The 25288-nt window shown below is 39.8% G+C and overlaps 1 protein-coding gene across 3 annotated transcripts; it reads right to left on the bottom strand.

Annotated features, from left to right (window-relative positions):
* Nucleotides 1-664: 664 nt before the first annotated feature.
* On the bottom strand, nt 665-8744 carry LOC147415651 (uncharacterized). 3 transcript variants are annotated; one of them, XR_015183476.1, is made up of 6 exons: nt 8545-8743; nt 6082-6234; nt 4824-4847; nt 4138-4217; nt 1185-3492; nt 665-985 (listed from the first exon to the last, which is right to left on the bottom strand). XR_015183476.1 is itself a non-coding variant. In XM_086464449.1 (6 exons), the coding sequence occupies exons 1-5, from the start codon at nt 8588-8590 to the stop codon at nt 3379-3381; spliced, it is 417 nt and encodes a 138-aa protein (XP_086320575.1). In that variant the 5' UTR covers nt 8591-8744; the 3' UTR covers nt 665-2890; nt 3364-3378. The 3 variants fall into 3 exon arrangements, 2 of the variants coding, with proteins under 2 accessions (XP_086320575.1, XP_086320574.1); XM_086464449.1 differs by having other exon boundaries at nt 665-2890; nt 3364-3492; nt 8545-8744; XM_086464448.1 differs by having other exon boundaries at nt 665-3492.
* Nucleotides 8745-25288: the final 16544 nt, after the last annotated feature.

Below are 25288 nucleotides of genomic sequence, written 5' to 3'. Positions count from 1 at the left end.
GTGAGCACACAATAAAGACAGACACGCATATTGTTAATAATATCCTGGCCCTTTCTCACCCTGTGTCGTATTTACCATCTACAATATTCTGTCTGGATTCATTTATGGGTTAGACCTCCATAAACAAGAAAACATGCCGGCTGCTGCTAAGCCTGCTTCTAGCATGTACAAGCAGAAGTGGAATAGAAAAAACAAGTGCATACAAATAAAATTTTAAAGGCTTGAAGGATGACTTCGCCCCCAGCTTCTACAAATCAGGGCTTTCCCGGTTTCCACACACTTCTCCCTTCCCATTTTAATAAGCACTTCACCTTTGCCATGTCGTGCCAATCCCCTCTAACTTTCCTACAGCATGTGCATCATTTCCAAATCAGAGCCACAGAACATGGTTCTTTTAAATTTTCTGTTGTCTTATTGTCTAAACCTGCTTTTTCAATACCATCTCCCCACTGTTTCCCAGCAAGCTGCTACTGCCACCTACCCCATCGACACATAACGCCTGTCAGCCTCTCTGCTGATCAGTGTGCAGTGAAACTACAGTGCAATGAGCCAAACCAACCGCTTTGTGAGCATGTGCGTCAGGCCGTATGGTGCACAGAGTTCATTGACACAAGTAATTCCAAGTTCACAGGTAATTTAAGCACGAAGTAGTCAGCAGCCACTCTTGTGGGACTGGTCACCCAAACTACAGTAATTTTTCTTGATTGCTTCAGCAGTCACAAATGTTTAAACAGGGCAATAACAAAACATGAACACCAAATAACAAATAGTAAATATTATTTCTAGTACACAAGTTCTGTATTTTACCTGAACTTTTACAACCACTCTGAAAACATTTCCAAAAGCAGAATCATTCACATAGGGGCCTGCAAACATCAATTAAAGATGCTTTATAGGAATTATTCCTGGCAAATGATCAGAAGTTTGTTCTTCTCGCTTCCTCTGCATTCAACTAACACCGTTTGTTGCCCAGGGCACTCTTGATCTAGAATCCAGAAAAGCATTTAAGCACTTACTGAACTTCTACTTAATGGAAGGAAAACAGAAGATGCACATTAAAAAAAACCACATAGGAAGCAGCTATAGCACAACTCTCCCACCCCAAATAATATTGCTGTAGATATAATTCATATAATTACCTCATTCTTAAACTCAGAATAAACAAACAGAAATGAAAAAGATACCTTTATCTATTGAGCGGATGGAAAAAGTGAACTTTCAAATATTCCTTTGCATTTTGTTTCACTGAAATCAACTGAAAATCTCTCTTGGCTTTCATGAAGTAAGTGCAGACCCTAGCAAGAAACTGCTTTTATTTGTAGAGAATGTCAATCAGTACCTGAAATTGAAAGCTGACATAGCATTCTTCTCTGTTGTTACTGGGAAAAATAATACTGGCTTAAGAAGATTTACAGACAAACAGAATCTGTGACTTCCTGCAAACCTCCAGCTCTGAGGACAGCTTCATTACTGTGGGACTTACACACCCCATGCTCTTAAATGTACGTATCTTCACAGATGAACACGAGATAGGGACATACCACTGGCTTTGGCCTATAGATCAGGAGATCAGTCTAAGCAAAAAAAAGGTTATTTGCACAAGCTCACACAGGAACGTGTTGGTAGAACCACCTGAAGACAATCCCCTTACCTCTCTGGTCCCATTTCCTCTACCACGCCACTGGAGGGCAGCCCTTTGGGTGTGTCCCTTCTGGCCCAGAACCCCCAGTCCTGCTCAAGCTGAGCCCCACAGCAGTCACTTGCTGCTGAGAGCAGCTGACACCAGTTAGTAAGTGCTACTCAATTAGGGGAAGAAGCAGTAGAATAATGACATTATCACCCAATAAAATTCAGGCTTTCAGCCTTAGCTGACTCTTGATTATTATCAACATCAAAGGCTAGAACTAGAGGAAGGAAGGTCTTTCAGTTTATACCAACCCTTTAGCCACACAGTTGCTGATTTTAATGGACATAATTTTATTAATACATTAACTTATTTTTTGCATTCTATAAAAATATTTTTTTCCTGAAAGTTCCTTATTTCTTCTCTTACAAAATGGATGCTGTGCTGAAAACTGAATTGCACATCTTTGTTCAGCCTATGGGATTTCTCTGGGTACTAATGGCAGCCTTGTCACAACATGGGGTTTCAAACAGATTAATTTGCACAACCAGGATATGAAGTTATACTGTACTAGTGATTTCTGCATTCACTCAGCAAGGATACAATAGCTCTGGACTAAGGTCAGGGTTCTGAGACTATTCTGTAACTATTCTGTGAGACAGTCTACCCAGTGAGAGAGTGCAACACAATTCAACTCTAAGTTCACACTGCATCTAAGGCACTGTAATAAGCTTTTAGCAACAAGGCTTATATTTAAGCAATTGGCTTTTTAGACAGCTGCAATGCAGCAGAAAAAGAGAGAACAAGTAGTAAATGAAAGTTTGCAGTGGCCAGCTTTGATTACCGCTGATAACTGTTAATAAATGAGTAGGTACATCAAATATGTCATTTAAAATTAGCTTTAAACAATAACACTGTACATCTAGACTAGTAAATCAAACAATGCCTACAAAGGTCCCAGGCACTGGAGTAGTACTGTTTATTTTGGTAAACTGGTCTTGGCCCGAGCTAAGTTTTGGAAGCTAGAGCTTTCCAGGAACCATTTCCTATAGGTCGTTCACACATACATTCCAGGGCTATTCGTCTCAAAAGCAGCAATATTCCTGTGCAGGTTTAATTTATCAGAACAGACATAGCTTAAGTGTGCCATTTTCTGTAATTAGGATTTCTTTACTTTCAAGAAATCAACTTTTTTGAAGATACAGCTCTTTTGAGAGTGCTGTTTAAATTGAGACAATTGAGAGGACTTCTCTTTCTTCTTTCCTCCTGAAAAGGACGTAAGAAAAGAAAAACATGAAAAATATTACTGAAGTAAGAGGATGGAAGTCCACTTCGTTGCAATATATAACAGATAAAAAAAAAAAAAACACAGCAAAGGACATAAATACCAATGATTAAAGTTTCCCAGAGTCCCTAGTATCACACAATTCTCAGAGCTGGATTTAGTTACGGTATCGATGAGGAAAGAGATTATAAGGGTTGAGGCTCTGCAGCAGTTTGACCTTTCTTTTGTTATGCTACAGGCAACGCATGCCATGTCACGTGGCATTTAAGAACCTCCCTGGTTTTAATGTTTCCCCTGGTTTTAACGCTTTACTTATTAGCGCATTAACAGGATTTTTTTTGTTAACTGACATTCCGAATTATTTTGGAGTGATTTCCAACGCTCACTGAAAAAGGGAGAATTACTGTCTCAAAGTCCCATGGTACACGCTGTTCTGCCACACAGGTGCACAGACCAAAGGGTCCTGCTGTCATTGTAATGCGCTTTGAAAAGGCCACTCGTGTTGGTTATCATGTGTTGAAATTCTTTGTAAGGACACTCCAGGTTCATCAGAGTAGACAGCATTAATTCCAGACAAATTTCCCTGTGCAAGAAATACAAATATGTTATTATCACTGCAGTATGCATTTGAGCTACACATATACAAAATCAATACTGTCAATATAATATTAGTATGAGTTCTGCTGATATTTTTCCTTATATTAACTTGTTTCATTAATACAGTAGACTATTGTTGGATACCTGAATCTATAATAAGTGTTACTGCATTTAATCTTATTATTAGATAATTTACCTAATATTTTAATTTTTACCAATATTAACTTATCACAGATAAGACTGTGGTTGCAAAATAATGACAGCATCCCAAGTAACTTGGACAGATAAAACTCTCTTGAACTGTCCAGTTGTCATCTCTGATGCAGAAACTGTCATTAATGGGAGAATAAAACTGCAAACCATGAAGCATTCCTACTAAAACGTGAGCAGGTATTACCCAGGAAGGGAGGTCAGCCCAGGTAAATTAAACCTTGATTACAAGATGACTAATTTTGCTACCCAGTGGCAAAAAAAAAAAAATCCCACTGGAAAAGCAACTATGGTGCAAATGAGCACCAGAAATCTGAATGAAAAGTGAAAGAATTGGGAAGCTGACACTTCATATTCTACAATATATACAGCTAAATGTACATACATAAACAAATATCCAAAGGTAAAAACATGGACTTACCTTTGATTTTTTCTGTGCACACCAAACACCAATCATTACAAGAATAAGAAGGAACAAAAAGGAAATGCTGACTCCTGCCACTAGAGATGTGAAGAGAAAGGTACCCATGACTCTAAGCCATTAAGAAAATGAAAAAATTAATACCTACATTTGTGGTGGATAATTATGCAGCATAAAATGGTTACATGTGACACTAAAACCTAGGTCTTTATTTTTGCTACAAACAAAAATCTCATTCAAGTCTGGATTTGTGCACAAATGAACCAAGCATATTACAGATGATTACAGTCAATGATTTTTTGGCAGTGCAAAGTATGTGCTGTATTCCTCTCCAATCTTAATACACTAACAGTTACTGCTGCTCACGATGTTATTGGTGCTACGGATTTTACTGAAAGGAAAAGTCCCGAATACCAATTACAGTAGTAAGAAAGTCAGTTACTATGGTTTAGTCTAGTAGACTGATATTCTTATTACTCAAATCACCAGAGAAATACCATGGATTTGCAATTAAGAAGCGTCTTTAATACTCTTTTATAAAAGCAGTTTTTAAGGTTAATGTATGCAAGTCCATACATAGCTTTTGTTTTCTATAACCAATTGCAGTAAAACAAGTTAAAAGTTCAAAACTTAGGTAAAGAAAACATTTATTTAAGCGGAAGTATATATTGAAGTTATGAACCTACCTAATAGAGCTGACAGATGTTTTTCTGTTAAAAGAATGAAAAACAGAAACATGAGAAAACGGTACAACTATGTGTAGTAAAGATAAAGCTGTTTTCCCTACCTTTTTTTGGTGATTACTAAGCACTGAATTTACAGTCGGATGTTAGAAGTAAATTAACTCATTATGTCCTGCCAAAACAATAGATGACAGCTATTAACAACTCTGTACCTACATTCACCATACTTGTACGTTGATTTCTGTTTACCCTCCTTCATACGTGCTTTGTCTGTTTGGCAGGTAAGGCTTTGTGTGCGGGAGGTCTCTCATATATTTAGAGTTGTGCATTTACATATATTTATAATTAGCATAACTAAGTCCAAGTCAGAACAGCAGCTTGCTTCAGCTCCTGCCATTTTGAATGAGGAAGGAGGAAGCAAGCAGGCAAGACTGTTGCTGCCAAAAGTGTCATCCTTCTTTTTGCCTTTTTTCCTTCTTCACCACTGAGTAGTGTCTCAGCATAAGAAGCACAGAGAAGACATGAAGAAGAAACAGGGCAGGTAAAATTCCTGACTCTTCATCCAGCAACAGTACCCTAGCAGCTGCTTCAGAGAGCACCACCACGCAAAGCCTCACAAATGTAGGAATGAAGAAAGCATTAGCATTCTGGAGCCCTGGCCTGTACCTATAAAGTTTCATGCAGCTCCTAGCTGTGACTGTCAGAGCAAAGATGAAGCTTGCGAAAGCAGTCATTTCATAAAGCCTCCAGAAAGATCACCAGGAGCAGTATATCACTTGAGACACACACAGAGGCAGGTGCTGGTGACCCTGCACAGAGGGGTGTCACAGAAAGAATCAAGACACTTAGTAGGTCTATGAGGCCTTTTTCTGCTGTTATCTTCCTCATCAATTTTCTTCCTTTAGCACAGAATACCAAACTATCCACTGATCATGAAAAGTGCCTGACGTTTTATATTAAATTATGTATTTTCTGCTTCTTGAGAGACAATTATTTAGGCTGTGTTATTTGAGAAGTCCGAAATATTCTTTGTGCTTCAGCTTCCACCTCTGTAGAAACAGGGGGAAATCTGTTTAAATCAGTCACAGGGTTATATTGCTGCTAAATTGGTTTGTGTTTGCAATTTTTTTTTTAAGGCTTTTGGATAGAAAGAATCATTGGGTTGAAAACAACAGGAGAAAAATGGAACATGACTCAGGTGTGCACGCTGAGGGAAGAACTGACCCAGGATTTGGAGGAAGCAACAAATTAAAAAACAAACCTGGAACGTAATCAATCCTATGTGGTGGTGTTTTTAAATCAGCAGCTTGTGTGACTTCAGAAGCTTCTCGTGAGACTTCAGAAGCTTCTGGTGAGAGTATATGCGATGATGCTGTAGTGTTCCCAGCAACACCAATATTGTTACAAATATATCCTAAAATTAAAAAAAAAAAAGATTGCTGAAGTATGCCATACCATTTATTAAGGTTGTTTTATAATTACAGTTATAAAATCCTGCTTTCAAATGCTCATAACTTGGACAATCTTGCCTGCTGTTTTCCCTCCGTCTGACCTTTCTGTATGAACATTTCAGTTGAAATTGATAAAGACATCTCTCAGAAGAAATTTTGAAAAAACAAGACTGTCATTTACTCAGCTTAAAAAAAATCTACACAGATATTGTTTCCTTGCTTTGGAGTCAGAAAATGAAATCCATAACTGAATAGTAGCAGAGCTATAGCCTTTACTAGATTTGGGCACTCTGTGAAAATTACCAAAATCATTTTCATTTGCTTTGATGGGGATTGATAGGATACAGCAGCTAAATTTGCCTGGGATGTTTATTGATACTCATCCTCATTCTCACTTTTCCTCTTGCCCTATATGCTTCTCAAATGGGAAGCAATCACATTAATACAGATGATGACACTCATTAGCTTGCTTTAGTTAACAAATGAAAACACCCTTTATCGCACATTCCTCCTCAACTTCAATTGCAAATTAATGAAAAAGATTTGGGGAGCAGTGAAAGATACTTTCTCTGAATTTTTCTGAACAACAGGAAGAGAGGAAAATTATATCCTTTGTTAAGTTATTGGAGCATTAAGCAAATGCTTTCTTACAGTCTTAGTTGTGAAATGAAAAACAAAATAAAACCTCTTCTATGGAAGCAAGTTTAGCCAGTGAAGTTCCAGGAGATTCCACACGGGAAGTAACCGACTCTTAAACAGCACTGGGGGATAAAACTGAACCACATGAGATTCTTGGACATACAAGTTAAAAAAATTAACACCATCAAACATCTTACATAATTCTGGTCTCCCCTGACAGCTCATTATCTATAAGGTTCTTCCTAGAATTATAGTATCGTCTCCAGACAGAACATCCACAGCTTCTCTGGAAGGGAGCAAACAGATGCACCCATGATGTTGCAACAAAACCAAAGTACATATGGGCAAGTGCTGCCTCTGTCCCTGAGAATATGCTCCACTTGTTAGCAATGGGATTCAGTTGCTCAGCGGTTACGAGAAAAACTTGCTTTGTCACTTTGAAGCTTTTATAGGACTCTGCCAAGCGGAGCACAGCTCTACAGAGGGGGCCTGAAGATATACATATCTCCATGAACTCCTTTGAAGAGGGATGGTATAAATTCTCAGCCAAGCTTGTGCTCACGATAAGAACCATCAGACAACCCCCTCCCCCTTTAGCACCTTCTTAAATTCTCCCTCTGCTGCCTGAAGTGGGACAGATGTGTAAAGAAGCAAGTGCCTTCCTTATGTCTTCGCACCAACCTAAGCCTATTTTTTTTTTCTTTTTTACAAGGAAACAATGTTCTAGCGAAAATGGAACCAATACAATTAGTCACTAATTCTAACTGCTAAATGTAAAATCCTTTCGTTGTTGTCTAACAGTGGACACAAATAATGTAATGGTTCTCTGTTACATCATATTCAGTCACAAATTCTGAGTATTAAACATAAATATTTTCATTAGACAGAAATGCCATAAGAGGCTGGGGTCCTGCCAGTCCTAATAATACAAATGGGGCAGTTGGGAAGAAGTTCGTGAAACCTGCAGAGTGAGACACCACCCCTTCTCACTTCTACTCAGTAAATTTACAAAGTCTTTGCAGGACAATTAGAAAGACCTGGTGCTTATTGTTAAATAGCCTGAAATAATTTAATTTTTTTGCTTTCTTTGCAGCATCACTGAGATATCGCCACTGTACCTGCAACTAGCAGTGCTGACAAAAAAAAAGGGGTGAGCTGTATGTATCACTGTATTTCTGCAGTTCTACTATTGATTGTTAGAATATTGATCATTATTGATATTAAGATTTATTTTTCTCATTCATCAATGAATCCAAGATGACTAATGTTGCAAGAAGTCTTACCTTTTGGCAAGTATGTCTTTTTGTAGCTACAGGGGATTTCTTTAAAATACAACCTAACTTATTCTTGAAGTTTTATTATTAGGGGTGCTACAGATATTTGTATGGCAAAACAATCATATGCTTTTAAAGTGAGTTATATTTTACTGATAGAGACGTAACTGCAGTAATCATTCATGGGGTACAATACAATAATGCATAGACAAAACACTTTCAGTGATTGTACAATGATTTATAGAGAAGTCACGTGAATTAAGATTTAGAATATACTTGGGAATTTCTTCAAAAAGTAATTACAAGTATTGAAGAGAAAGTAACAGCTGAGAAAACAAATATAAAGAAACGTTCACCCACCTGTAAACAACAGAATGAACAGATGTACTGTCTTACATATCTTCATTTTTTCCTTTTGTATCTGGAAAAGGGTCAAAATGACAGAAAACAAACCTGAAAAATCCCTAGGTCACTGTCCCCACAGCAAAGAAGCCGTGATCGTTACCCCTTGAGGCAACAGACCTCGAAAACCTAACCCTGCTGCACTTATCATGGCCAGAGCTGCTTATTGGCCGAATCAGCCTGTTTCCTAGAACAGCTGTTACAAGGGTTTAGGGGCTACATAGGCTGTGTAACTCCAGGAGCTTTGGATGTACTGAAAAGAATTTACTTACTACCAAGAGAAGTGTGCAGGGAGCACAAAAATGACAAAACCAATAGCTAAACAACATGTTCTATTCATAAGTAAAACCAGTTCTGAACTGCACATTTACTAAAATACTCTAGTTGTGATGAGGATATTCTCATATGTCACACCTACAGAGAGACTTAGTGCAGACGTCAAAGCTCTTTGTAAGCATGGAAGATGTATCCTTTCACAGATGGAAAAGCCTGGATACATGGAAGTGAAATGCCCGTTGATCACAAAAGACAAGCATTCTCTTTTGCACTGGTCACAGATCATAATGTAATCCTAAATATTCAGTGCACCATAAAAATAAGTATTCAAAGCAAAAAAAATTGCCAGCCTGTAAAGTGTAATGATTAGTTGCATACCTAGTTACTTAGGACCTTTTAAAGAAACAGTATTACACCTTCCATAGCAACTTCCCAAGTGCATCTCAAAATTGTCAGTGTTCCAGGTGGTCTGACATAGGCAGGTGCTTCATTTGAGGGTATAGCATAGATGATGCTGAGTTAACTATTGATAATTTGAATAAAAAGGAAATAAATGTCATGCAAAAGAAGTTTGCTTGCCAAACTACCATGCCGCTGTCAAAAATTTCACCCTCTTTCTCTGCTGAGACCATTTCTTTCAAAGTATACAGTAGTACAACATGGAATACTTGTGTCTCCATGGACTCATACACTCTACTACAACTCATTGTTAGCAGGCTTTTCCTGGATATTCCTCAGCCATGAACCTCCACACATGAAACCATACCAGTTAGACTTTCAGGAGTGACAAGCTGCTGTCTCACCAAAAAACTCCACAACTGTTTACAGTCTCTCTATATGAATAAATTGCCAAGTGGCACTAAAACCAAGCAAAAGGGAGTAACAAGCATTTGGATAGACATCTCAGTTCCACCAGACAGCATGATGCTTTCAACAGCATTACATTAACAGCTTTTTTTCAGTGTACACATCCTTATCTTTTCTTCTGAACATTTCTTTATCAGGTCATAGCAGACCTTTGCAGTAAGAAATGCTGGCACAGAGTTTTCTGCTTTCCCAGTCTATTGCTAATCAGCACAAGAAACCACTTTCATTATGCATCCTTTGCTGACTTGTAAACACTAAGGAGGGAAAAGGTACAAATAATGAATGCACCTACCCACAGGAGAGGAAGAGGTATATAAAATGTGTAGGATGCACATTTGCAACTCAACACTCAACATAACAGGAAGCTTCCCTTGAACCACAGAGGAGCTCTGTGAGCCATAAAGGTCATCTCTGTATTGATGGTGCTTCTTAAAGAGTAAAACCCTCAAGCCCACTGTTCCCTGACAAAAATGTCTCAGTACTGACAAAATCTCATTCCAATGCACACTTTATAAAACGGTGCCAGAAACCCCAGACCTCCTCTTTAGGAGAGACTCCTCGTCTAGGTGACCTGACTTACCAGGGAGTACTGATCCCTATTATTTCATGACCTTTCCTGAATTACTGCCTGTCATATAAGCACTTTCAGAAGGAAGGACTTGAGGTGAAGCAGTGTATATATAGGAGAGACGCTTCCATCTCTTTGCAGAGATCAAAGGCTTAAAGGACAAATATATCTAATACTTTAGGATCACTGCACATTGTACCAAATTTGTATCCCATAGAATCATATGGTTGGAATAGACCTCCGAGATCATCAAGTCCAACTGTTGACCTAATACTACCATGCCCACTAAACCATGTCCTGAAGTGCCACATCTACACATCACGCCTACTGGATCACCTACACTTTGCTGAATGATGAGAGTTCTACACAGAACTTACAAAAGAGGGAAAAAAACATACATACATATATGTGCGTGTATATATTTTTTTTTCCAACTACTTTTTCTTACATACTGGCTTTGGGAAGTTCAGTTTCTAATAAACAGCACCAGTGAGCTGGCCAGGTAATTATATACTTGGTTGCTACAATATCTTCATTTGTCCTCATACTTTGCAGCAATCAATTAGACAGTATGCCGCAGGTACAGGTCCTTTCCCTATTTACTCCACTCCTCTAAGTTTTGAGATTTGCTTTGGTTGCTTCTACTAGAATTATTTGGGAAAAAAAAAAAACAAAACTACAATGTATTTTTGTTAGAATGTTTTGATTTTGAAATAGTTTTGGGAATGATTCAGTTCTGATAAATCTCTGATAGAAAACCATTAAATTTCTGCCTGCCTAGAAAGCTGTGCTCCCAGGGGTTGCCACTTCCTGACAGGCATACATGTGGATTCTTTTGGACATGGAAGTGCACAGAAGTCAGGCTCATAAGCGGCCTGATGACAGGTAGCCTCACCGCCAGGGTTTTTGGAGTTCCCAGGTGTATTATATGCAAGAAGTGAGTTTAGAAGTTTTAACTGAGAAGGCATATTTCCCAGATTTCCATCCCTTTGTCATCTGGAGGCTCAAGCGAGCCTTGAAATCCTGGAATCTGTGGGTCAGCAATACTGTACAGCTTCATTTGTGGCATTCCACATTTAAAACAAAGCAAGGTGCTTAAACTGATGTCATGTATCTCTGAAATCAAACACAACACAAAACCTATGGCAAATCAAATAAATTCCTTTGTTTTGTAGAAATTATTTACATATGAATTTGGCCAAGTATGCCAAATTTTATTTATTCTCAGTAAAAATAATAGAAAAATAATTAATCTAATGTACAAATTTTTAATTTAAAAAGTGGGCAGTAGTTATTATGGGTTGTCTGTCTAAAAAAATACTTGATGGACAACATATGATTCCACACAGTGAACCAAAACATGCACTGCCATGCTGTGGGCACTGTACAGATGCTTGACCAGGAGACAATGCTTGCTTAAGAAATGCTTAAGCCTCATATCTCTGACTCTGTATACCAGAGTATAGACATCTGGATTCAAGCACAGCTGCCTGAATGAGTGTTTAGGACTCATTTGAACTGATCCCAGGCCAGTGAGTTCAGATTCAATCATAATTCTGTTCTCAAGTGCAGAGATGAAGTACTGAGAGACAGGCTGTTAATGTATTTTCCTTTCTTCCTTCCAGGGAATCCAAGTCTCCCCTAAAGGTGGCACCATATATAGATCTTCCCCACAGAAAATCAACTGCCAAGATGTCAGTAGAATTGTCATTTACGGTTATTGACTGCTGAAGAACTGATGAATTTTGCTTCTAGTGTGATTTACAACTACCCCTGTGCCTGGCAAGATCATGGTCCTCCTGAAGGCTCTGCTATGGCACATGGAAAAAGTGGAGGTGATTGGTGGCAACCAACATGCCTTCACCAAGGGAAAATCCTGCCTGATGAATCTGGTGGCCTTTTATGATGGAGTTACAGCATCAATTGACAAGGGAAGAGCAACTGATGTTGTCTGTCTGGACTTGTGCAAAGCCTTTGATGCTGTCCCACATGACATCCTGGTCTCCAAATTGGAAAGACATGGATTTGGCAGATGGTCCACTCGGAGGATAAGGAATTGGCTAGAAGGTCACACTTGAAGAGTTGCAATCAATGGCTTGATGTCTGAGTGGAGACCAGTGACAACCGGTGTTCCTCAGGGATCGGTACTGGGACCGGTGCTATTTAACATCTTTGTGGGTGACATGGACAGTGGCATCAAGTGCACCCTCAGCCAGTTTGCTCACGACACCAAGTTGCATGGTGAGGTCGACACGCTGGAGGGAAGGGAAGCCATCCAGAGGGACCTTGACAGGCTGGAGAGGTGAGCCCAGGCCAACCTCATGAAGTTTAACAAGGCCAAGTGTAAGGCCCTGCCTCTGGGTCAGGGCAATCCCAAGCACAGAGACAGGCTGGGCAGTGAGTGAATTGAGAGGAGCCCTGGGGAGAAGGACTTGGGGGTGCTGGTGGATGATAGGATGAACACGAGCCAACAGTGTGCGGTCACAGCCCAGAAAGCCAACCATATCCTGGGCTGCATCAAGAGAAGTGTGGCCAATAGGTTGAGGGTGGTGATTCTGCCTCTCTACTCTGCCCTTGTGAGACCCCACCTGGAGTGTTGCGTCCAGTCCTGGAGCCCCCAACACAAGAAGACATGGAGCTGTTGGAGCGAGTCCAGAGGAGGGCTACCAAGATGGTCAGAGGGTTGGAACACCTTTCCTACAAGGACAGGCTGAGAGAGTTGTGAAGTATGAAATTATCCTTTCAGAGTAATGTGCAAAATGTCTGAAGAGTTAAATATTTTTCCAATGACATCAGTGTCATGTGATCATAAACCAGCTTGTTACAGCATTTAAAAAACAAACGGCCTGAAGTTCTAAAACTCTGGATTTTTCAGACTAATACTGCCAACAGGAAAGTCCAGGTTGTAAGTTGAAAAAACCTCTCTTATTTGCCCTGCACCTCATGGCAATGCTGTTATGTCAAAGCAAATCAATGTGTGACTCTTTCCATCTTCTAAACAGACCTCTTAAAGTTAATTAAAAAAATTAATTCACTAGGAAGCACTCACATGACTCAGTGTTACCAGCACTGCTTTGCATCCTACATAGCAGGTTAGGTTCTACTTACAGAATTTGATTGTTACTATTTTCCGTAGTGCAGAACCCTCCGTATATTTAGAAACCTCTCCAGTATCATGATTGCAAATAGCGGTTTTTGCATCATGTGCCACATACATGGACTTTCACATCTACACTACTGTATGTGGCTGGGAGCTGTGAATGATGCAAAGTAGCAGATTAGTACAAACAGAAAATTATGATGGGGAAAAATAATCACCATTAAATTAGAAACCGTATTACATTTAATGATCTGCTTGCAAGATGGCTTCTATTTACTTATAAAATAATAACTAGGACACCTCCTAAACCGACAGACCTTTGTAACAAGGTATTTCTTATAAGGTGACTCAAAATCATTGCTGCTGCAGATTAAGTCATACACACTGTAGTCCACCGGTCTCTTTTTCTGGTCCTCATACATATATACATGTACACACACGCTTTTTCCAAGTGAGGCTGAGGAGGAGCTCCAGGGATACCCCTGCTGAATTTTCCTCAAAATTAGTCCACTGAGGAAGCAGGACTCATTCCCCTGAAGAATGAGCTGACAGGATCCCTCTTTTGCAGGTCTTCATGGAGCCAGTTGCCATTTGTTGCTGACTTGTACAGTACTCCTGTTACACAATGTCATCATCCACAACTGAGATAACTGAATGGAGCAGACTTCTTGAATCTCGGTGTTTAACGAGAAACGTGGTTGTCACACGTGGAAGGAATTTTGCCTAGTCTGATCTGCAGTGATTTACTGGTAGGTTCTCTCTTGAAAATTTATGCAGCATCAAGTAGATATAGGAAGTAAAGGTAAGGAGTTCACTCCTCTTCCTGCTTACCTTGGCATAACTACTGACACCACACAAGAATTCTCAGTATTGTGGACAGCAAGCAGAAATCACTGCTGTCTTCCACCTCATATCTGGAAAACTTCAAAATTCATCTTATTATCTTTGCATTTTGAATGAAAAGTAACATGTTGGCCTTTTACATGAACTCGTTGCCCCAGCTGTCTGTACTAGGGCACTAAATGTTGTTTAATTTGAAGGAACTGTCCTCTTTATACTAGAAACTGCAGACATGTATAATGCAAAATTTCTGTCTTAAAGTGTTTTTAGTTTCTTTTATGTCTGTCCTGTTTCTCTTACCTGCCAAAACTAGGGATTTCCCATAATGCCTACAGGAACAGAGGAGATTTATCTGAATATTGAATTAAATTCGCTCAAAGTAATTCCACAAAATTATGCCATTTATTGAGGAAAGATCTTTCACAGGCCTGGTGAAAAACTAACCCCTAAGCAGACCACATCTGGACTATTGGGTCCAGTTCTGGGCCCCTCAGTTCAAGAAGGACAGGGAACTGCTGGAAAGAGTCCAGCGCAGAGCCACAAAGATGGTTAAGGGGGTGGAACATCTCCCTCATGATGAAAGGCTGAGGGAGCTGGGTCTCTTTAGCCTGGAGAAGAGGAGACTGAGGGGTGACCTCATTAATGTTTGTAAATACGTAAAGGGCAAGTGTCAGGAGGATGGAGCTGAGCTCTTCTCAGTGATGCCCAATGACAGGACCAGGGGCAGCGGGTGCAAGCTGGAGCATAGGAGGTTCCACATTAAGATAAGGAAAAACTTTTTCACTGTGAGGGTGGCAGAGCACTGGAACAGGCTGCCCAGAGAGGCTGTGGAGTCTCCTTCTCTGGAGACATTCGAAACCCGCCTGGACGCGTTCCTGTGTGATCTACGCTAAGTGGTCCTGCTCTGGCAGGGGGTTGGACTAGGTGATCTTTTGAGGTCCCTTCCAACCCCTAACGGTCTGTGATTCTGTGAAACTAGATGAAAGTTTGCCTCCTGTAGCAACAGCTCTCATTTTCGTGTTTCCATGTTTGTTTTACAGTGCCATAGTTCTTCGTTCACAGACTGCAGGTAGTAGTTTGAATTGAGCACCATATAAAAGTTGCTGAAGTGAGAGACTGTCAGCTATTTATTTTTTCATACATGAGCATTTCACTCAGGAACTATAAAATGCTTCATCCTCTCTGCATTTTGTAATGGAGAATAACATTGAGCCCCTTGTGTTTTAGTTCCCTTGATCTATTGACCACACATTTTAAGGAGAGGCTGACAGCTAGCATGTCAGTTATTTTCAGATATCTGTCTCTGTCAAATTCAAAAATCCCAAGAAAATAAACAAAGTGCAGGATTATAAATACATGTGAAATCAGAGCTGTCATCACTCTCAAGGATTTTCCATTGTGCCTGCTGACTATTTTTAAGCTAAGATTTCCCAGATGTTTAGTAGGAATGTTTAGAGAGTAAAGCATTTAATTTTTCTGATGGCTGCAACATTCTTAAATTTAACCTATTCAAATTTGGGGGTTTGTGTCTGATTCGTTTTTCTCAATTATAGAAGTGGAATAGAATAATAAAAACAAAGTTTAGCAAGCCTACATAGCTCTTGATGGTCTGAAAGCTGTTTCAAATTTTCAGGTACACTTAGTTATTCAGAAGAATAAAACATGACAGAGACCCCCTGAAAGGGTGCTCATCACGTGTGTTCACCCCAGTCTTCAGAGGCCAGCACTGGGTCTGTATTGCTCTGAGACATAGAGGAGCAGAGCAGGAATTATACTCCACATCATGCTCCTTCTGCTAACCAGTGGTTTACTGACAGCAGCTCAGACAAGACTGATTTAAATTACAAATGTTAATTATGATTTGAAATAAGAAGAAGGAAATTTTATCCAAAATGTTTATCTTATCTTACCTTGCTAATGGATAAAACTAAATACCTTCATCTTTCTGGTCGAGCAGGAGGATAGCCGTACATGTTAATGTAAGTAAATATAGTTTGAATGTATTTAGAAACCTAATTTTTATGCTGGTTGAGAATGCTGGCTGACCCATTTCTATGTTCATTTTTACTTACTTTTTTGGACAAACTGCATTTGGAAGGAAATTGAATTCCCACTGAAAATATATAAAAGAAAAGTTCTAGAACCAGTAGATCTTATATTCTTACACTCACAATGGATCACTTCGTGATTTTTACTCTCATTCTAGCTCAGACCATGGATGATCCAGTCACTAACACAACCTTAAAGGCAGAAAATACCCCCTCTGAATCCTCAGAAGAGGCTGCTATTGTCAGAATAGGTCTTAAGGTACCCACAGCCTCCAGGTGCTTGAACAGCGATGCCCCCACCAGAATAGTGCTTTGGCTTTCTTTGAAACATCAGTACTGCCCATTTACTACCTGAGTACTATTTTTCTGTGTAACTTCTTTTTCTTTTCAGTTTACAACAGTGACTTATCCCTCAAACTAAGTTCCCAAGCTCCAGATTCAGCTGTATATGGCTGCTAGGTATGATGTGGGACACGGCAGATATGTACTTTCTAGAGTATTAGGGCACTGTAAGACAAGCCAAGTGGCACTACACATGGTGGGCAACAGAATCAAGCCCCTGCAGGAAGCCTAGTAATAAACTGCTGTATAAGCAGGAGAATCTACTATGATAGATCAATATTCACCAAATTTTTTTTCACAGACTCTCCTGAAAAATGGGGACTGATGCAGGTTTTGTCTTCATCGGGTTATATGAGGCATGACAGGCGAATTGTGTGTTACAAGCAGGGATCATGAACAGGCTCTGAGGGGCAAAGCGGCTAACTATGGAAATGCACTTGCCTTTCTGTGACACATGAATCAATATACACTGGTAGTAAGTTGTACCACTGTACTGCTTCTGAAAGCATGCCTCTTGTGTTCCTCAGGCAACGTGTGCAGCACTCGCTAACACCTTCCAGACCCTAGTCAGAGCACCGCTGCTAGACAGCCAACATGATAAAAATGTTTACCTTAAGAATATTCTGCTCGTGTTTGAATCAACATTCAAGTTGTTTCCTATGCCATTATTAAAATGAAAAAGTTTCCCCATTCCGTAGTTTTGCTGTACTTTGTATAGTCAGCTACTGTAATTTACTGTCCTGTTAAGTTCTTATATAAGCTGCAGAAAGATTAAAAGGTTGTAGCTAGGTGGCTTGTGTTCACTGCCCATAGTCATCAAATTACGTCAGAAATGAAGTCATGTAATTGGCTTTGCCACCCAACACACAGATTTTAAGATTGCACTTACGTCTGTTTCTGTGTAAGTGGATTTGGCATGGTTTATATTACAGGGAAGACTAGCTTCTGTACATACCTCCTTTTCTTCCCACACTCTCTTTTTCTTTCTCTCACACATACATACACATGCTTTTATTCAAGGGATGTCCAATAACTATAATGCTAAAGTTCTTTGACCCTGGGCCATTAGCCCTCTCAGGACAGACCTAATAAACAACTGAAACCGCTAGGAGTTTTAGGCATCTGATCTCTGGAGAAAACACCAGAACTCTGCAGAAGATGTCTGTGTGGTGACAAGTGAGACGAAGGCAAGCCAGAGTGGCAACCTATAGAGCCTGCATGCTGACCTGGGTGCTACCATCTCGTAGGAAATGTTCATTCTACAACAGCAAAGGCTGTCTGCAACACTGCAACACTAATGGCTGTCTGCAACACTGAACCTCTCTGTAGCTTAGACACCTGACACAGTGCTGCAGGAAGATGCCTTCATTCGTCCAGGATTTTCGATTAAGAATTCATCTCAGCATCCTTCTCTTTTTAAAACGTAATCAGAGAGGAGGGCAACTGCCCACCTCTTCTGTAACAGATTACATTTCAGAGCACTCAGAGATTCAATTCCTTTATCAATATGAGAAGACTCAAGTCCACATTGCCAGTGTCTTTTACCACCAACAAGGAGACTACTGTGAGTCTTTATCTTAAAATCAGATTACAGTGCAGCAAAGTGCTTAAGAATGGTGGGCATTTTCTAGTACTTGTCTCTAGTATTCTTCTCTCAGAGCATAGTTTAATGCACTTCTGTTAACACTGTTAAACATGAATTATCTGTTATTCACACATCACCAAGTTAACATTAGCCAAAGAAAATTTCTCATTTCTTAAAGTCTGAGTGACGTACAGAGATCCACCTCAAGGAAGATAGCCATACATCCTTTAGAAGTTAAATCTACCAACGCATTTTGCCTAAGTGACATAGAGTGCCTGGACCTTTGTAACTGCCCATCACTTCCACAGACAACAGGATACTGTGAAGGTCAGAACTGCTTTGCAGTTTGATCTCCACTCAACAATACGGATGTGAAGGAAATATATGAGGTATATTTTCCTATCTTTATGCCTTCCGCTGGGAAACAACAGGCTGATCTCATGTCACGGTGCGCTATATTAAAAGAAATGTCATAATAACTAAAATCTCAAGCTCTGAGCCATTGTGGTCTTCGAGTGGGTACTTAGGCATCCCATTTTCTCAGCTAAATTCCAACTGGCTGATAATAACGTTACCTACTTGAGCCTCATGCATAGCTTGGAGGGCATCTTGAGCCCCTGCGTTGTAGTCTGCACTGGCTGAAGCATGACATTTCCAATGCACGTCTGGTTCCTTTTCACAGAGTGACGAAGTGACAAATGCCTGAAACAGATGATCCAAATGTGAATATTCTTACACAGTACTCATTATTACATGTAAGTTATTTTCTATAGTCTCACAATAAGCATAAATCCTCTTGCTTCCCCTAATACACTACGATTCTATATCATTACTTTGCATTTAAAATATTGTTAGCTGAAAGCCGATGTCAGAATTTTTAGCATTGAAGAAAAGGACGCTACTGTATTCATGTTCTTACAAAGAAATGCTTTGGAGAAACTTTGAATAGCTGTTCTCTTCCTTGGGCACTAGAGGTCACCAGCGGTACAGACACGCAGATAGGGCTTGGTTTTACGACCTTCAGCAATACAGAGGCCTCAATCCCTCTCCTGTGACTTTCATTTCAGTTGTTAATGGAAGTCCTTCGGCATCTCGGTTTTTGGAAGAGCAAGAAGATTAAACTATTTCTGTCAAGCGTGTTATGTCTCAGATGTATAGCTGTGTATCTATTTGAAAGGGATGGGTGTCTTTTGAAAATATGATTTATTCATCTCTCTGATTCTTGAGAGTTCCTTGGCCGATACCTGCTGTATTTGAGCTCTGAGTAATGTTGTTGAGACAGAACCACAGAACACCCAGCAGAAACACATGTTGTTTCAAACGAAACAGCATGGCCCATTTCAAGAAAGAAACAGTGCTCCTTTACTGGTTCCATGTGTGGCGTGTGAAGGGTTCACTGAAGCAGAACGTTCAAGAACACCAGTTGCGTTTTTTGACTAAGAGACCACACTATCTTTTATACACTCAGGACTTTCCATTTCTATGAGTGACGCTTATGACAAAATACCCCAAGTCCTCTTGCATGTGAAGAGACTCAGAAATGCTTAGAAATCTATGCACAGACATCCCTTAGAGAAAACATATTCAGTTTTTACCCTCTAAAAGCTGGAAATTTCCTTAAATTACTTTTTATCAGATCAGGAGTTAAATTTAACAACCATCAAGTTTATACACTCTATCAACTATTTATATAATGCATGATACTAATATAATCCTAAAAAAGAAGCAAGTTTTTTTAGCAATGATTCATTTTATAAAAGCGTTGAACTGGTACAGCGTAATAAACATACTACTGCAATTATGGAGACTGACTATAATCAAACAGTTCTACCTAACAGAAAGTCGTCTTGGTGCGTCAAAAGTTATTCCCATGTTAACTATCAACTCAAAGATTGTTTTGTCAAAAGACTTCATAAGATTTTGGATATTAAACCTACCACTGATTTAAATTTTGGTGAAAAGTCTATTGAATCTCTATAAACCCTGAAACCAACAGTAAGTAGCAATACCACACAGGCTTTTTTCATGCTTGCTTTCTCCGCCTAGGTTTCATCTGACTTTGAACTCCTTTTACTTTGAGGTGCAGTACATAAAGAATTTTTACAGTTATGCAGAGTTAAAATTTCGTCAGGCAGGAGAAATCTTACCCTTGAAAAAAGTAAAAACAACTGGACACTATATGCTACATATTTTCACTACTTTGTTTAAAATAGCATATTGATGTACTTAAAACACTTCAGATCTCTGTGTTATTTATGATGCTGTAAACATACAGAAAAGCATGAATGTCACATTTTCCACTGCATCCAAGGAGATAAATTTAAAATTACAGCTATTGGAAATCTATTTTATGAGCTGTGTGAAAGGTGTAGTTAAATGCAGTGCTATTAACTTTGGTCTACAATGCCCTATGTATTGCAAGTCCTAGATAGTGTTAACAAAAAGAAACACCAAACTAGATTGAGACTTCTGGCTATGTTCTGATTTTTCTACACCCCTCTGAAAGGAATGGGAGAGCACATGTGAATCTAGCCATCTTACAGATCCTTGTATTAGCAAGACACAAAATAAGAATACTGCAATACACAAGTTAACACACAACTTATGATCAAAGGTAAGCCGGGACGACAGCTTAGCTCAGCAGGGAAGACTATCAAGGGGTTGTGTGAAGCTTTGTGAGTCAGGCAGCAGATCTGGGACATCGAACTTGGTGGAGGGTCTTGTGAGCTCCTGCAGCTTCTATTCATGGGCTTTTTTCCCTTCTCTCCTCCTCCCCCTTCTCTCACTAGCCCACAGCAAATGTCAGCTGAGTGTAAGCAGAGCATTATGTGGTGTACCTACAGTACTGCCATGACTGTGACCAACCCAAAGTATCTCTTATACCAGTACCACCACACATGGGAAGGAGGATGAAGCACCAGCAACAGCTGAAAGCTGTGCCTGCTTGGGGAATTCACCACGGGGCAAATCTAATTGCTTTTAGCTTCTTTTGGGCAACCCATCCATTCAATACATTTCAGATACAGTCTTCACTGCCCACAGTATTTGTCCAAAAAGTCTGAACTGGACTTATTTAAACAATTTTATTTTTTTTCTTAGTGCGTTCATAAAAAGGCTGGTACCAGTGAAGAAAGGGAGTTAGATATTGGACGACGAGATACAGCTCTGCAATCACTCTACAACAACAAGTTACCTTTCACATGGATCAGTTCTCTGTTGCCTGTACCCTGTAGTCAGGGAAGTGTGTACAATGTATCAGCACAAATGCTGGTGCTGGCACAAGACAGCAAACTCAGGAAGGGACGGATGGGACCAACCCTTTTGGCAAAAGTCCGAATTAGCTTGACTGAAAACTCATCACTGAACTGCAGCATGTATCTTACGAATATGCCCATGAAAGACAGAAGTTGGCATCAAAAGACGTAAGGGTAGGCCTTAAATTTCCCGTTTAACTTAAAACATCCAGAGGCATTGGTATTCAGGATATGCGCTAAGCTCATGCCATGCCTTTGTGGATGTGGGTCTCAGCAGTGGGTAAGGGTATTAGCATATGAGATAAGGCTATGTAGCTGGGTTTGAAGAACCAAGGATTTTTTTCTTTGCTGATCTCAGGGAAACTTCTGGCATTTTTAGTGAAATAATTTACTACACTTTTCATATTTGGTGAATATGTGCAGGTCCTGGAAAAGCTCTTCTGTATTTACATAAATCTACTATAAATAAGGCTCATTTACCTTCATCCACCCATCATACAGCTCTGGACCTAGAGGAAGTAAATATTGGACCCGGCAAATATAATATTTTATGCCTCAGGTCCCTTCCCATTTTCTCAACTTTCATCATCTTCCAAAATTATGTTTCTATTTCAATTATTCAGTTGTTGTGTTGGTTTTATTTTTTCCCCTAAAAATGTCTGCTTGATCAGAAAGCCCTGTTCAGCTGGAATACAGCATTCTGACTAGGAAAAAATATCAGGTTGGTGAACCCAACAGATGGGCCAAGTGAATCAGTTTTCTGATTCTTTCCTCTAAGTAGCTGAAACCCTCATTGGTTTCCACAGAAGATCAATGTGTTTCTCAAGTCCTTAGCCTTGCTCTACCTGCTTTGCACTGACCTTGCAGAGTAAGGTGGTTTACTTGTGGCTCTCTATAGCTTGGAAGTAGCTCCCCTCACGTGGGTCCAGGTCTGTGCTCAAAGAAAAGAGGCTGCACCCATTGCCACATTGGCTCAGAGGAACCTGGCTGCTCGTGTTTCTTAAGAGCTCTGGCTTGCTGAACAAGTCAGGGTAACTTTTGGCACACATAAAGTGCTCAGACTTGAGACCTGAGCACATAGGCCTGCAGTATCAGGGAGGTGACAGTGGTGGCTTAGAGCTCCTTGTGTGCTTTGTTCATGAACCTCAGCATGTTTCCAAAGTTGTTAAGGTTTTCCACCAGACTTGTGCCATACCAGGAGTGAAGTTAACCATCACGGTTACCTTTGCTGTCAGAGCCCCTGCAGTCAAGGCAGGAATGCAAGCACAGGCTGATAGCCAGCTATCCTGAGACTGTGTAGTTGCTGGACTTCAACAGAAATCAACTTGTAACACAGGGACTATGTTGGTGGGGGAAGGGACAGCACTCTATCCATGGCCACCCACTGCCTAGAAAAAGTCTGGCAACAGGGGTGTTATTCTTGTTCCACTGGCAATCGTGGGACTTTTGCTAGGCTTGATCCTAAATGAATGCATTTTTCTGACCCAGAGTCCTTTTATGTGGTTCAGCATGGAAAAGTGCCATGGTATTTGTCACAGAAAGTCCTTGCTGGCTAATCTGTTTTTAGGATTGTTGATGGTTTGTAAATTAGAATTATTAGTCAAATATTGCTCTGTGTGTGCAAACTCCTAGTCCAGACTGGTGCTATAGGGCCAGCATGGAACCACCTTTCTACCTATGGCAAATTGTTTTGACACAAGGGAAAGGTAGTCAGAGCAAACCCAGGAGGGCACATAAGCATTTTACCCCTGACATGTATCTTAGTTGAACTGGCCATGGAACATTTATACGTCTCCAATAAAAGCGAACTTCTTACGTGCCAAAGCCTTGGCAGGTCGCATTTAAATATGCCATATGTTCTGTGGCAACTGACTGCCTTGATATTTCTCTCTGTGTTAAACAGAACAGAGACATGTTAACAATTTAAAGATTAAGAGAGGCAAAACCAGATGAATCTGCTAGTTCTCTTTAATCAAAGGACAAGTCTTTCAGTAGTGCTCCAGCCTGCCTTTCCTGGGCATACAGGATGCCCATCCTAGAGGTGAGCTGAAAGAGGCATTATGTGGTGAAAAACCCTTCCCAGGTGCATGACCATAAATCCCAAGTCAGGGAAGTTCTGTTACTGACAATAGACTGAAATAATGAGAAAATGAAAGTTGGCAGGCACTTATGTACATCCATGTGTTGCTGTGCTAACCCAACTTTCAGATGTCATACTGCCAGATTCTCTTACTCCCTTTGTATTCCAGATTCCTTGTTTATCCAATTAGTATAATTATATATAAATATACATATAGCGCTAAATTCTATGACAGATGTAGATCTGAGTGATTCTGAACTTGAATGTTTAAAATAGTAAGGATGTCTCAAGTCATATAGACCCCGTAATTTTTAGTCATTCCACACCTGGCTGAGTTTTGGAGCCCCTTTGCGTGTTCTCTGAATGAATGAACTTTCTTACATTAAGATGGTCTTGGTGAATGCAGAGTTGATGATAAACGTAAAAACAATATGGATTCATTTAAAAAAAAATTGGGATTTTTTTGCCTGTGTTCCTTCCTGCCCCTAAAATTCAAAACTTGAAGCTCAGAAATGGGGAATGTCATCAAATGTGGAAGAAAAAGACCAAGTTAGCTGCTTCTGAAGCCCTAAAAGTAGGCCACTTTTCAACAGGCTGATGTTTCAAATGGAACGTGGATCTTTTGTACTAAGTGCCATGTGAAAATTTCTCCCCGCAGCTGTTGGTAACTATTTTTTGCATCAGACTGGTTCTGATAAACTTTTTTTTTTTTTTTTTTTTTTGTAATATCCACACAAACAGAAATTCATAGCTTTGGGAGAATGACTTCCTTGACCCACAATTTTTCTGGTGATGGAATCCAAATTCTGTACATTCCACTCTTTTTCCAGGAATGCTAACTACGAAATTAATACAATGTGCAAAACAAAGGACAAATCTAAGGATCAAATGGGGGAAAAAACCCACCAAAACCAAACTTCTGTTTACACTAATATAGAGCGTATTTAACACAGAGTAACTATGCTTGCCATTCTCCGCCCCCCCCCCAATTTCATTTAAGAACCTACTAAGTGTATTTGCTTTGATATAGCTTTCACCCAAAGGATTTCACTCTCTTTACTTTTACAAAGCAACCTGAAATATGTTATTTGTTTTGTGTTTGGCAAAAGATATTAGAAAGATTAGAAACGTTTGTATTATTCACAGTCACATTAGAGTGAGAGCATATGGTAGCTGCTAACTGCCTAGAATGCAAGTAAAAATTCTCCACTGAGCTTTCTATATACATATGTGCACATGTGTATAATAAAAAAACCCCACATATACATATATACATACATACATACATAGAAGTATACAAGGTCAGCTTCTAGACAATTCCTCTAGAACATTTGATACAACTGCTGATAGAAGCAAGGCTACAAAGCTATATGAACTGGTAAATCTATAGTGGGAACTTTTCCTTGCTAAAAGAAGGGTGCTGAAGCAGGGACTTGAATGGTCTGAACCTTCAGACCAGAACAGCCAGAACCCCACATAATTTTTAATCCTTTTCACCTCAAAGGGAAGAAAGGATCCTCAGAATCGTGCTACCTCTCTAAAAGATGTGCCTGTGTCTGAGTGGAGATCAGATTTCTGGGTGATGGAGGCTTTAATGTCATAATGTGAAAGGAAGGAGATGCTGTCTTTCCCTACTAGTACTTCATATTGTTTTTTAATCTAGCACTATCAAAAGCCAAGTTATGACACACAACTAAGAAAATTCATTTCACGTGAAGTCTATGACACAGAGATGTGCTCAG

The sequence above is a fragment of the Leptosomus discolor genome, chromosome 4 (genome assembly GCF_034619465.1).
Source record: "Leptosomus discolor isolate bLepDis1 chromosome 4, bLepDis1.hap2, whole genome shotgun sequence".
In the NCBI taxonomy this organism is placed as follows: domain Eukaryota; kingdom Metazoa; phylum Chordata; class Aves; order Leptosomiformes; family Leptosomidae; genus Leptosomus; species Leptosomus discolor.
The sequence above is the reverse complement of the archived record's forward strand: the minus strand, read 5'-3'. Positions and strand labels throughout refer to the sequence as shown.